The 13,923-nt window shown below is 44.1% G+C and overlaps 1 protein-coding gene across 2 annotated transcripts in view; it reads left to right on the forward strand.

Annotated features, from left to right (window-relative positions):
• The window catches only part of LOC111155581 (BEN domain containing 7), a 75,571-nt gene that overhangs the window by 19,051 nt on the left and 42,597 nt on the right, over positions 1-13,923 (forward strand). For both annotated transcript variants that reach the window (XM_022515829.1, XM_022515828.1), the window contains exons 3-5: positions 6,971-7,273; positions 9,894-10,016; positions 13,609-13,874. In XM_022515829.1, coding sequence (XP_022371537.1) covers positions 6,971-7,273; positions 9,894-10,016; positions 13,609-13,874 — 692 coding nt within the window. The remainder of the gene's footprint in view (positions 1-6,970; positions 7,274-9,893; positions 10,017-13,608; positions 13,875-13,923) is intronic.

The following is a 13,923-nucleotide window of genomic DNA, read 5'->3' on the forward strand; positions in this document are numbered from 1 at the left end:
TTTATTGAATGGATGAATGAACCTGATATTCCCTAAATAGATTTGAAAGGATCTTAGTTGCCCTTTAAATGAAAATGCCATGTATATACTGAGCTGCTTAATTATTTGCACTTCTACCTTTCAGTTTAACTGGGTCCCCGCACATGTGCCAATGCACACGCGGCTGAGATACTCCTTACCATAGTGTTTGATTCAACCAAGCAAATGATTCTGGAGATACTCTTTGCCTCCTTCCGTCTCAGTGGCATTTAGACTCCGTGGTGTGGTGCCCACAGAGTTCCTGAATGCGCCCCAGGGACTGATGCAGGAATGTGCGTTCTGGCATGTTCTCTTCAGCAGCAGTTTACTCTGCTTTATTTATTGGGGTCCCGCTTAAGATTGCATTAGAGGAAAGGGCTCACTTGGAAAAGATTGCTCTGTAAACTCATGCTTTTCAGACCATTTTTGCTGAGGTAGAATCCCAGTCTTGCCTGTGCTTTGTCAACACGGCTCTCAGCCTTGAGGGTGGCCAGGTGGAACCTTGATATCCTGTGTGTGTGAGGATGGGCTTGAAACAAGGGTGTCGACCTCAGGCCTCCCCACAGCACAGCGTCTGCTTCCCATTTCTCTGCTCTGAGACTGTTTGTTGAGATTTGTGCTCAAGAAAGCTGTAGCGTTGGCCAGAAGCACCCTATCCCCTTCTCCTGCTCTCTCTCAGTGCTGTCATTTGAGCCGCTGTGGGTGATTCTCTTCTACAGCGGGGCTCCGTGTTGCTTCTACTAGTGCTTGAGAAGACATAGTTGGACTGTTTAGTATAAATCCGGTCCTCTTAGTGCTTCTTACTGGTGTACTCAACTTCTTTATCTTTTAACACTTCATTACCTGAAAAATACAAGGAGTTTTAAAGCATCCTTTCTTTCTTTCTTTTTTCTTTTTTTAAGTATATTCCGTATTGTGCAACCACCACCTCTATCCGTTTCCTGAACTTATTCATCATCCCGAACACAAAAGCATTCTTGTCCCTCCTTCTGGACATGTTCTCTGCTGCGTCTCTGCTGTGCGGTTGGTGTTTATGGGCTGGAAGGATCAGTTCTTGAAGACCAGATGTGCCCAGCCTCCTGCCTAGAAGCTCCAGTGCAATCCATTTCTCCTTTGGTGATAAAGAACAACGTTCTACCCATAACAGCCCATAGTATAGTCGAAGACGAGTCACTGGAAAAACATTGATTTCTCAGTGAAACACCCAACTCCTGTAACCTGTCCTTGTCCCTTTAACCTTTCCTGTTGACTTTTCATGACATCCTAAAGACTCTCAATGACCTCTTTAAAATAGGACAAAACTGGACATGACAGTATAATGAAGGTCAACCAGTGCCAAATATGGTGGAATGGTCCCTCGTTTCCTTAGGATTCTGTCAGTCCTCCTGTTGAGGTGTGTTACCAAGGGTGGCGCTCCCGTGGTGGACTTCTTGTTGGCGGTAGGAGGAGGGAGGGCTTGGCAGATGACTCACTTCTGACCAAGGTGACTGTTGCTTGCCCAGGGGTCAGAAGCCCAGGAGGAATGAGGTGACCCACTTTGCCAGCTTGGAAACAGATGAGCTTGTGGCTCTTCTCCTATGGACATGGGGGTTTCGCACTCTCTGCACGCTAGATTGATAGGAAATCTGGCGTCTCTGTATAAGGTGCCCTTCCACCCCCTGAGTTGTTAGTGAACTCTAGGGGCTTACTCGGCCCAGACGGCTGGTTACTACTGGTAGTGGCAGTAGCAACTATTAACAGGACAGCTCTGGAGTCTGCTTCATGTCCCAGCCATGAACGTGGCTGCGTTCCCAGTTGCCTGCTTATTATTGGAATTTTCTTTGTCAGAACTATCACTATAACCTCACTCCACAGCAACCTTTTTTTTTTTTTTTTCTAATTCCCTGACTGGTGTTAGTACCCATCAGTTACCCAAGCTAGAAATCATGGTGTCCTCTTTCACGGGTTCTCGTCCTTCACCACCTGTCCCCACGTCCAGCCCATCACCAGGTCTATCTGATGAAGCTTCTTCAGGGTCTCTCTCCAACCGCAGCCCCTCCAGTCCTGGCAGAGACTCTCGGGTCCTTCACCCAGCCATCAGCAAGGACACTGTAACTAACTGGTTTTCTTTCACCACACCGTGTTCACCATAGTTTTACCAGAATTCTTTTTCTACGGGATAGACCTGATTATTTACTGTCCTTCTATTGAAAGAGATATGAATCTAAAATTACCCGGAGTAATAACCTAGTATCTCTCGTGTAAAATTATTCTTCCTTCGCCTGGCATGTATGGCCCTTAATGGGATGACCTTGCTCTACAGTTCAACTTCATCACCTGTCCTTCCCCTTAGAGAGCTTGAACTCCTGGCACACAGAACCGCCGTTGAGGGAGAAGGGGGAGAGGGGACAGCTCTGGAGCATCTACTCAGACAAGAGCTTTCTCCTGGGGCCGGAAGTGTGATGTTTTGGGGAGCCACCATCTCCAGCCCCAAAGGGAGGGGCTTCAGGGGAAGCAGGACCATCAGGGAAGGTCTTCAGCTTTAGCAGGAAGCAAATCATTGGCAAATAGTGGGGTAGTTTGCTGGTTTAAGTCCTGCAGCACAAGGTCCACAATGTTAGAGGTCAACGGGCCAGGAAAAATCAGGACCATTTTTCAGAACAACCGATCAATATAAAGCATTCTGGGCAAAAAAATGTCAAAAGATTTGGAGAGGGGCTATCTTTTAATTTGTGCCAGATGATCTTTACATCTCTGAGGCCCAGAAAGTGCTTGATAAATGTTTGTTGAACAATTTATGTCTGTGACTTTTTTCACTTCACTCTATTAGTATAGTGTTTGCTTATAATGTTAATATTACATTTAATTCTACTGGATTCATTCTGGTTTCAAAAAGCCATTTCTTTCATTCACTTAGGAAAATTTTATGGACTACATACCATGCATCTACATGAGAACATTTGTAGGGCAAAGATAGGATGACTGTTCTCCGTGAATCTTCATAGTAAGACATTTAGAGGTAGACGCCTGGGCGGCTCAGTGGGTTAAGCATCTGCCTTCGGCTCAGGTCATGATGCCAGGGTCCTGGGATCGAGCCCTGCATCGGCCTCTCTGCTCAGTGGGGAGCCTGCTTCTCCCTCCCTCTCTCTGCCTTCTTGTGATCTCTGTCTGTCAAATAAATAAAAATCTTAAAAAAAAAATAAACTTCATTTTAAAAAAAAGATGTTTACACATAATCTCTTACTATATGTATGTTACCAGCTTTTTCTTTTATCATCCCAGACCATGATGATTTGTGTAGCAAATCCTTCTCTCCTGGCCAATTTAAGAGAGATCGTGTATGATCTCTGTGTTGCAAGACTTTGTATGTATTATTATGCAGAATCATCATATGTAGGATTATTATTATGATATACCTGTATGTTGTTTATGCAAAGAAAAGTGATCTGGTAGAGTCTGGAAATTTAGCCAAAGATAGAATTCATTCTGCAATTTTTTTAAGACCTTGTCCAAACTCTCAAAAGGATTTTAGATGAGGTTGTTTTACCTTTTAGTAAAATTTCTTTTTGTCTTTCCTAAAAAGATTCAGTCCCTTGGAGTTGAGCATAAGTAAAGACATAGATTTGGAAAGAAATGAAGAAAGTGCGCACGTTTCCTTATAGAATCATGCTTGCGGAGCTTCCTTTTCCTGGCATTAAACATGGCGAAGATGCTGACTGATCCCAACTGGAAAGACAAGTCAAGTCAACTAATGCTTCCCATCTCAATCTCTTACATACTTTTCACCATTGCGTTTTAAGTCAAAGAACCTGTGCCCTCTCAGCCCGCTTGCTGTGTTCGGTACCCACTCCATCCCAGTTTATGTCCGTTTACTCGGATGCTTTTGATCTCCGGCTTTTGTTTCTGACCGTTGCTCCATCTGCCCCCAAGGTGTGGGGGAGGGTCTCCCCTCTTTCTGCCAAAGACCGCCATTGCCCGTAGATATAGCAGGACTCCAGGACCTCTTCTTCAGGTGGGATTTTCAGGGTTACTCCCAGCTTCTCTGGCCAAAGAAGGACAGTTCAGTTACCCCGACGACATGTGCACACATCCATCTGGTTGTCCTCTAGGGATGCCCAGCCTGTCTCTTCTGAGGAGCTTTCTGAGCTCAGCCTTCCTCCACCTTCCCCTCTGACTTTCCCCTCATTGACTGCAGCAGGTCTCTGTCTTCTGTTCTTTGAGATCCTCTGCAGGCAGATAGACTATGGGCTGTCCTCCTTCCCAGCACTGCGTCTTCCTCCTTGGGCCCCACCGGGTCCTGATTTGTTGTCGTTTGGTGGGTTTTTGTTGTGACTTCAGAAGAAATGTTTCTAAACATTGCTGAGATGGCCCCTAACCAGAGGCTCCCTTTATACTCTCATCTCCTCTTGCAGACTCAACTTGTAGGGCCAGGTTCTGACCCTCCCCACAAACACAGAAAGCGTGTGAAACTCAAGTGGCCTGTTCATTTATTCTGGTAATTTTCAGAACTAAGAAACTCAGATTGTGACAAAGCACATTGGCTTTTAGCAGGTCCCAAATCCCGTAGCTTTCTTTCTGTCCCCTTGAGGACAGCCCTCTATCGTGGAGCTCGATCTCCAAAGCAGAGGTGGAAGCTCTGAAGAGAGAACATCCCTTTAGCTCGATGTGTCAGGGTTCGTGCAGAGAAGCAGGTTGGCACCAACCAGAGGAGTAGGCAGAAGGCGGCCGAGTGGGCACGGCTCCTGCCAGGGTGCCAGGAGGGGGCGCGTGGCAGCCACCAGCTGTGCCCGCGGAAATCAGCCGGTGCCCGGGCTCCTGACTTGAGAAGATGGAGGAGAAAAACCCCGAAGGAAAGCAGCTTCTTGCCCAGACTGTGCTGGTCACCAGCCAGGAAAGTATGTGTTTGGGTGCTGAAACTAACACCACGTTTGCGTGCAGCTTCCCTTCGGAATTCCTCCCCGAGCTCTTCCAGACACACCCTGTGCCATAGACATCCTGAGGAGGTCGTAAATTTTGCTGGCTCTGCATTATTTAAATCGTGCTTAGTCATTCATTCTCCTAAGGTCTGGCATATCACTTACTGTTTCTGTGTTGTCCTTTTTGCAGGTGTTTGAGGTAAAAATAGTTTCATCACAAATGAAAATATTTCTCCTCTCAAGCAGACACCAACACATAACAATATTGTAAAGTTGGAAATCTGTGCCATTTGTGTTCACCCCTGTTAGATAGTAAAGGCAAAATTAATACTTTTATTACCTTTTTAAAAATTGGAGATACTTATCTCAAAGCAGTATATAAAAGTTTCCTTATATTCAATAATATATCCATATATTAATTAGCTAAATATCTAGCTAGGCAACACAAAATACTGTTTATGCAACACAAAATACCTAGATTCGTTATACAGTTACCAATTCTACAGAGAAATCTGGCTTATATGATGCTAATTGCATTAAAATATCATAATAGTAAATGTGCTGTATTTATCTGCCAAAGCTGTGCTTTTCCTGATAGATACTTTCTATAGACCTTTTGTTTTCATCATAGTTTAAATTTCAGGCATTTAATGGAGTGACTGTGTGAGACTTTTATTTTAACTCCCAGATATGGGGGTGGGGGGCAGAAATCCTGGCATAAGACTTCCACTTTAACACCCAGGTTAGAGGGGGAAAAAATCCACTTCTCTCAATCTTTGGGAGGACACCAGGTGATGCCCACGGTAAAAAGACAGGAGGTCCAAAACAGCTCCTCATAGCATATTCTAATGTTATTATTTACGGAAACAATTTTGTACCTAATTTTAGACTTTTCTTTAGGTAGTATTTATTGTACGCCCAGTGCAATCCAGAGATACCTTAGTTCAAAAACAAAATCCCCTTAGGGAAAAAGAATCTTAAAGTCATTGTAAAAGTTCTGGAGATCTTTTGCACAACAATGCAAATATAATTAACTGAACTACGCACTTAAAAATGGTTAAGATGGTAAGGTGCCTAGTGGCTCAATTGGTTAAGCCTCTGACTCTTGATTTTGGTTCAGGTCATGATCTCAGAGTCGTGAGATCGAGCCCCTCATTGAGCTCCCCGCTCAATGGAGAGTCTGCTTCAAGAGTCTCTCCCTCTGCCCCTCTCCCCACTTGCTTGAGGGTGTGTGTGCATGCGCGTGCTCTCTCTCAAATAAATCTTTTTTAAAAAATGATTAAGATAGTAAATTTTATGTTATGTGTTTTTTAACCATAATTGGGAGGGAAAATGAAGACACATAGTTACAAAGTGGATGGCAGTGGATTTGGTCTGGGTAGGTCCAGGAAGGCATAGTTGCAGGGACGTCTCCTCCCGTGAGTCAAGGCTGGAGAAAGACAAAACCCCCACCTCCATTGCCTTGGATATCTCTCTGCTCCTACACTGTCATTTCTGAAGGTGATGCCTCCAGCAACAGCATCATACTGCGGTGTCTTCTATGCCGACAGCCCATTCTCCGAAAGCTCTCTATCCCAACCCATGCCACATACTCTTCCTGGTACTTGCATCTGCCGGCCCGGTGGATGAGCGGGCTGGCTGGCTTCCATGTCCAACCCAAGTGAACGTCTGCGGCAGAGCCAAGCCCAGGCTTTCAGCCCTATTGTCCCATCGTGGGTCTTTTGCCTCAGCTCATTTTCTTATTTTCTTATGACACCCTCCCTCAAAGGGAATTTAAGATGTGTTCCAGAGGAAACCTGCTCAGGAAAAGTTATTTTATCCTAAGAGAACTTAGCCAGAAAGAAAGTTAAAATGAGATGCACCAGGAATATGATGGGTTGCTTGAGACCATAGCCAGTTTTCTTGCCTTTAATTTTTATAGATTACTTAAGTTTCTGAAAGCTTGCCTCTGAACTCAGGAATCGTTCCCATTTCCAAAGAAGGGATGTGTTTTTTGGCAGTGGATTATTTTTTCTTCTGTTCATGCGCAGTGATCTCTTTGGCCCTGTTTCCATTAGGAGATGAAAGCATGGAAATTAAAAAACAAATCACAGGAATGAGAAGATTACTGAATGATAGCACTGGGAGGATCTATCAACGTGTAGGCAAAGAAGGAGAAAAATTAAAAGAAGAACCCCAGGATTTGGATGCAGTCTGGCCTCCACGTTTGAACTCCTCTGCTGAGGCCCCACAGAGCCTCCACCCTCCTTCACGTGGTGCATGGAATGAGTTACCACCCCCCAGCGGGCAGTTCTCAGGGCAGTATGGCACGCGCTCTAGAACCTTCCAGAGTCAGCCCCACACCACTGGGAGCTCCAACGGTATAGTATGGTCATTATCAGACATTGAGAATGCTCGTGGGGGTAGGGGGTGTGTCTGAATGTGTTTTATTTCTACATGTTCAGCATGGTTTTGAGTTCAGTACATTAAATCCTTCCCTAGTCACCTGCCTTGACTGAGTAACGCAAAGGGTATAAAAAACCAGATTGAGAAGCGAGACTGAGGCTCTATGTTAGAAGTAACGATTTCTTAGTAGAGATTTCAGCCCTTTAAAAAGTGAAAGCTATTATTTGCCTACATGCAGATACTTTTATCACAAGAGACTGAACATTAGGGCAGAAGGAGCTCCCCTTTGTCATCAAAGGGAACTTCCAGTCATATGTATATTATGATTACATCCTATTCTTTTTTGTTTTTTGCTTTTCTTTGTGAGCACAAGACTTGTGGTGAAAGGGGGGGACACATATCCCAACATCCTAGTGACACCTTCGCTTTTATGGCACGTTCCAGCAACAGCAGCAGGTGACCCTTGTTGTGGGGCAGGCTTCATTGGGGCTGAAAATTATCCCTTTAGAATAAAATTTCCTTAATTTAAATTCCTAATTGTTCAGAAAAAAATTAAATGGCATTTTTTTCCCAGAGCTTAAAGAAATTGAAAATTTTTTTCTGGATGTGTTAACTTTCCATTCAGTAACCTTGGATGTTAGTTGTCCCATAAATTATATATGGATGTGCAGATCTGTAGTTTTCAGAAAGAGAACAAGAAAAAGCAAGACTGCATTTTTCAGTTTCCTTGAAAAGTTAAGGATTTCCTTTTTCCATTCATTATTTCTTCAACAAGAAAACTGTTTTGATTATTTTTTAACACAATTTGCAGTAACTAGTTCAGAGGCACGAAAAGCCATCCCGAGGCACAGCTGATGAGACAGGAGGGACCCCAAGAGACGTACAGGAGTCTTCTCTTTCTCTCAATATTGCATAAGCCAGATCACATTCACTTGCTGGCATGCTTCCAAGTTAAGGGGACATGGCTCTTCAAAGACTTCTCCATAAAAATAAGAAGTCAGTTCTCTTTAAAATTAGAAAATGATTTATAACAAGCTGGAAAGGGTTGATTTGGTCCTCTAAAAATGATAAAGACAGTACTTAGCATAGTGAGTAGGAATATTCTATAAGACCCTCCTAATTTGACTGCCATGGAAGAAATGGTAAGAGAAATAGGACACCCTTAGATGTGTATGAAGTTAGTTCACCCAACATCAATAAGTTCTGTGTAAAGAGCGTTCTGTTTTACAGCATGCAACAAGGATGGTGGATTTACTTGGAGAAATGTTATTAATTTTAAAAGTTACAAACATAAATTCCCCCCATATTGGTTTGAAAACAGATTTTTTGTGTTTATTGTTTGCTTATTTTCAGTAGACATTCATCATCTATAACTGTGACTACCTCGAATTTCATTGAAATTGTTTGCAGTTTTTAAAGTTAAAACATTTCTGTTTGCTACAAACTTTGAGTGTAAATAATTATGGTACCCCAAGCCTTAAGTTGTCCGTACGTGAAGTTTTTTGTAGTATCCTCAAATAATGCATACCGTAGAATTAAAATTGCATTTAATGTATAACAAAAGATACCATTAGATCCAATCCTTCAAACTTTCCCATTGCGCCTAGGGACAACCTAAGTAACAGCAGCACATTCCAGTTCCCAGTGGTCGGGCTGGACACAGACACTAGAGGGAGCTCTGCAGAAAGAGGGATTTTCCAAATGTTACACTGTATCCCAAGGACAAGGGAACAACCTCTGTTTACTTTAATAGGACAGTTTTATTAAGGAAAAGATACTAAATTGAAACAGAGATAAAGAGGCTAAAGTGATGGAAATGTAAAACATGAAGATGGAGAAAAGATGTATGAGGATCTCCTTCATTAAGGTGGAGGAAAGCCAACACACCCCCGGCCCGGAACCCACTGAGTCTGAATACAGCCTCCCAGTACACTGTGCTCCGCTGGCTCTTCCCCGCCCCGATGTCCCACCCCTCAGAGAGTGTTCTAAAAGTTTTAATGTGTTCACAGTTCTTAATTTAGGGAAATACTAGAAAAACTATATATATTTTTAAAGATTTTATTTCTTTATTTGACAGAGAGAGACACAGCGAGAAAGGGAAAACAAACAGGGGGAGTGAAGAGGGAGAAGCAGGCCTCCCACCAAACAGGGAGCCTGATGTGGGGCTCAATCCCAGGACCCTGGATCATGACCTGAGCTGAAGGCAGACACTTAATGACTGAGCCACCTGGGTGCCCCGAAAAACTATTTTTTTAATAGTTAGACAGATTTCACTTTTAACGTGAGATTTTCGAACAGGTGGGTCCCAGGTTTTTCTGGAAGGCCGTTTTTTTCAGAACTCCTATTTTTGTACAATGGAGTGTGTGTTTCTAGTGAATTTTTACAGTGCTGTCCCCTGAGATGCACCAGTGTGACACTAGGGAGGCCTGCTATGAGCGAGCGTGGGCCCCCGATATTAAGGTGGTAACCGTTATTAGGTCCATTTCCCTTGGGCACTGTCTCATACTACTGTCAAGATACCTTCCTCCCCCTCCCCTTCCCTTTGTAATTTGTTGATGATGCTTGGAGTGGGCCATTCTCTTCTCTGATGCTTAGGAGAACTTCCGGCCATGAATTCGTCCGTTGGATCAAACTGCTGTACTTGCAATTGCCAGTCGACGTTGCAGGCCATCCTCCAAGAACTCAGGACCATGCGGAAATTAATGCAAATTCAAGCAGGTATCGAGACCAGGCCAGGGAGGAGGCCCCTGGCTTGTGACGCCTTAGGCCTCTTGGGCTGGGACGGTTATTGTGCTCTGCGTATCTGGTTCTTCCCACCTTGCTGTCCGCTGTGCTTTTTTGTTTCCTCAGCTTTTGCTCCAACACCTTTTTCCTGTAGCAAATCTAACAGGTTTCTCATCGCTGATACTACTCCTCATACACTGGTGCACACGTGCTCCGCAGAGTTCACTCCCTCATCTCCAAGGCCTTGACACGTGTCAGTTAACTGAGTTTTGAAACAGTCATAAGTGAAGGTGGGCATAGTTCTTCAGCTCACTTTCCCTGTGTGAGTCAGCAAGGAAGTTCACCTCAGAACAAAAGCATGGCTGACTCCTCTGACCTCCTGAGGTGCTCCATTTGGGGGCTGCATGTGCGCCGGGAACCCCCACGCCCATCCCCCTCCCTTGTGGGGTGCAGTGTGACAGAGGGGAAGCCGTGCACTGTCATACAGGGGCTGAAGGGCCCTCTCGGGGCACGGGCTGTCCTGGAAGAGACATTCACGAGCATAAGCACATGAGGTGTTGCCTCTTAGGCCCTGCTTCTGGCTTGTCTCCCTAATATTCAGCATATAGAAGCCCAAAGACACTGGGCGTCCTGTCTTCCTTAGTTACACGACGCTTCTTTTGTTCTCACTCTTGTTAGTCAAGTGGAAGGATGGAAGAGCCATGAGTCTGCAGCTGGGGTCAGGATCCTTGTTCTCCTCATGAAGCTGTGTGACTTCTCTGCTCTCACATTTATCCTCTGGAGCGGGAATGTTAATATCTAACTCGCAGGATGGTTTTCAAAATAGGATGAGTTAGTAAACGTAAATGAAGTCTGTAAAGCATGATACAGGCAGCAACTATTTCATTAGTGTTGTTCTAAAGACCAGGAGCGGGTTCACCACAGCGGCTGTGGTGTCTAATCTCCATCAATGGGGGGGGAATACAACTTTCTGGTCACAGGTCCAGAAAATACTAAGTCATTTCATTAAGGCCTCCTCTGGTGAGGGAAGACTGGTGCCTGAGCAGGAAATAGTATAGTCGTATACGGTCAGCCTTCCCATCCCTGCACTGGAAAGAGATTCAGGAAGGTCATCCTTCCAAAACCGTACTTGGCGTCATTTGGTGAATTCTAGTAAAATTATAATATTCAGTGATGTGGTTTTGATATAAAAAGCTTAATACTTAGACACGCTCATCACCCAAGAGCACAGGAAAGGAAGGTGAGCAAAAGGGCCCTTGAGAAGCAACATCTAATTGTATGTGCTGAATTTGGTTTTAGCCCGAGGAAGGAATAAGCATTTTGGTCAGGCCAGTAGGCGTTCACTCATCTTGTTCCAACACAACCACCCATGTTCTTACTGACCTGGCAAAAGTTAACATCTCTTAAATGAGGAACACAGAAAGAAAGTTTACTCCATGATGTACAGATTCTTTTCTCGGAGGAAGAGTTTGTTAGCACTTAAGAAAATATGCATATGAAATTCTAATGATTTATTTTGTTACTTAAGCTCCTTACTACCGAAATGGCACACTACGAATTGCAACCATTTAAATCCTTGACTGAAGCCCTTTTGGAATCTATTAAGTAAATGCCACTTTGTCACCGTGTTTTCTTTTCCGAACCTTTGCAGATTAGGCCGGTAAATGATTCCAGAGCTCGTAGGAGAGCAGAAAGGATAAACCGAAAAAATTACTCATCTTTAATTTCCTTAAACTTAAGAATCTGTGTTGTGTGGGTAGATTGACTTAAGGCTTATTGCCTGTAACACGTAGATTTAAATTATATTCAGAAAATTTCACCTTTGCTTGAGGGAGAAGAAAAGGAATACGATGAAATGATAAGATCTGGAAGCAACCGAGGACAACTGTGTCTAGACTTGCCAACGGAGGAGAAAAACTCAGATAGTCCCTGTGTTCTTTAAAGCCAAAGCATTTTCACTTTTACTTTAGAATAGCGAGGCTTGGAGAGGTGTGAGTCCTGGACCACTGAGAGCTGCTTCCGTTGTCCGTTTGACTTTGGGTATGGAGACCTGGCCTTTGGTGAAAGTCCAGAGAAGAGACAAAAGTTCTTCTCTCGGGCTTGTACACTGGAATTACTGGCAGAGCTTTAAAAAAGATCTAAGTGCCCGGGCGTCACCCCTGCAAATTCCAATTCAGTTAGTCTGGGGTAAGGCTGAGGCACGGACTTTTTTTTGTTTTTTTTTTAAAGCTCCCGGGTGATTCTAATGTTCAGCCAAGGTCAAGCTCCAATGAACAAGACTAATTACTGCACAGGTGGCTAAAAACTGTTTCAGTGCTCCTATGAAGTGCGAGTAGTTGGTTTCTTTCTTTTTCTTTTTCTTTTTTTTTAAAGTAATCTCTGTACCCAACGTGGGGCTCAAATTTACAACCCCAAGATCAAGGTTGCCCACTCTTCCAGCTGAGCCAGCCAGGCTCTCCAAGTAGTTCATTTCTAATACTTGTAAATTTCTTGCCAGTCTAGAGATGCAAATACCAAGTTCAAAGTATAAATACCCTTTATTTGCAAACTGATAGGAGATGATCCATATTTATGTGCATTTAAAGATCTTTGGTTTTCATTTGGCTTCTTTCTATAAAAAAGCAGGCATATCCTCTGATCGTATTTAGTAAGCCATATTGATACATGAAGATTTAAATAATGATGCCGTATTTTTCCTCCAACACTTTCCATCAGAATATTTCTAAATGGTTAACAAACATGACTTGCCAAAGAGCGTCTGTGAAAACTGTACTTACTATCCTCGGTTTCCTTAAGTGTAGATTCAGTACTGGTACTTGGCCTTTGTTCGGTGCTTTCGTCTTTGGAACTCCCTCTGTTTCTGGATTTTACTGGTCTTCTTGACTTGTGCAGAACTGTGTCATTCCTATCTTTTAGCTACCTAAAACCAAGGTATGGAGGGCAGCCTGGGCAGAATGCAGTAGTGAGTGTAAGGCTGTGGAGATAGCTGATGTGTGGACAGTATGGGTTTGTGCAGAAGCAGTAACCGTCCCTGAGAAATGACCAGCAGGCTTTGCCCACATACGGACTAGTCATTCCAGACTCGTTCTTTAATAAATGGTCACCGTTGCTCAGTCTTAATCAGTTTTGGTGTCTGTAGATTGCTAGCAGTTGATCATTTTATCCTCAAAGGACAATTAGAACATTCCTGAGTTTGGCTTACCAGGAAGCACGGACTGCTACACCCGGAGTTAAGTTCTGGGTTCCCATTTATATAAAAATGTCCTGCGACTTGTGAGATCAGGCTCAGTTATTTTCCTATGGCTCATCAACCCTCTCTTCCCCGGAGCCCATCTGCAGCAGTCAGTGCCATCATTCACCAGCGTGGGGGACAGAGTCTTCTCTGGGTTACTCTCCTGCACGTACAACTCGACAATGCTCCAGAGACCATCTCTGGTGACCTACAGGTCCCACAGGAGATTGCCTTTGGTCTGCTTCCTTGACTGAACCCTGTTTCAGTCTCAGCTTGTGGAACATGTAGATGGGTGATAATTTCTCCTAAGTTAGACTCAGGTACCTGTACCCTATTTTTGTTCATTCTCCACAGTTGGAACCCAAAACAGACAACAACCCCCAATTTCCCTTATATGCTCCCAGCGAACTGCTGTCAATCGCAAGAGAAATAAAAAGAAAAAAGTGCCCCCAAAGACCGTTGAACCTCTGACCGTGAGGCAGAAGCCTGGCGTGTTAGAAATGGAGAAGAAGACAGCCGGGGCGTCCGAGCAGCCTGGCTCCCAGACTGCCGAGCCCCCCTCGGCCGGGGAGAACCGCGTGCTGGGATTCGGCATTGTCCTGGAGTCGCCTGCCTCAGATGTAAGTCCATGTTCTCTCGCTGCTGACACTAAGCTGATGTCACTTGCAG

This window comes from Enhydra lutris, unplaced genomic scaffold (genome assembly GCF_002288905.1).
Source record: "Enhydra lutris kenyoni isolate GAN:26980312 unplaced genomic scaffold, ASM228890v2 scaffoldscaffold42, whole genome shotgun sequence".
In the NCBI taxonomy this organism is placed as follows: Eukaryota; Metazoa; Chordata; class Mammalia; order Carnivora; family Mustelidae; genus Enhydra; species Enhydra lutris.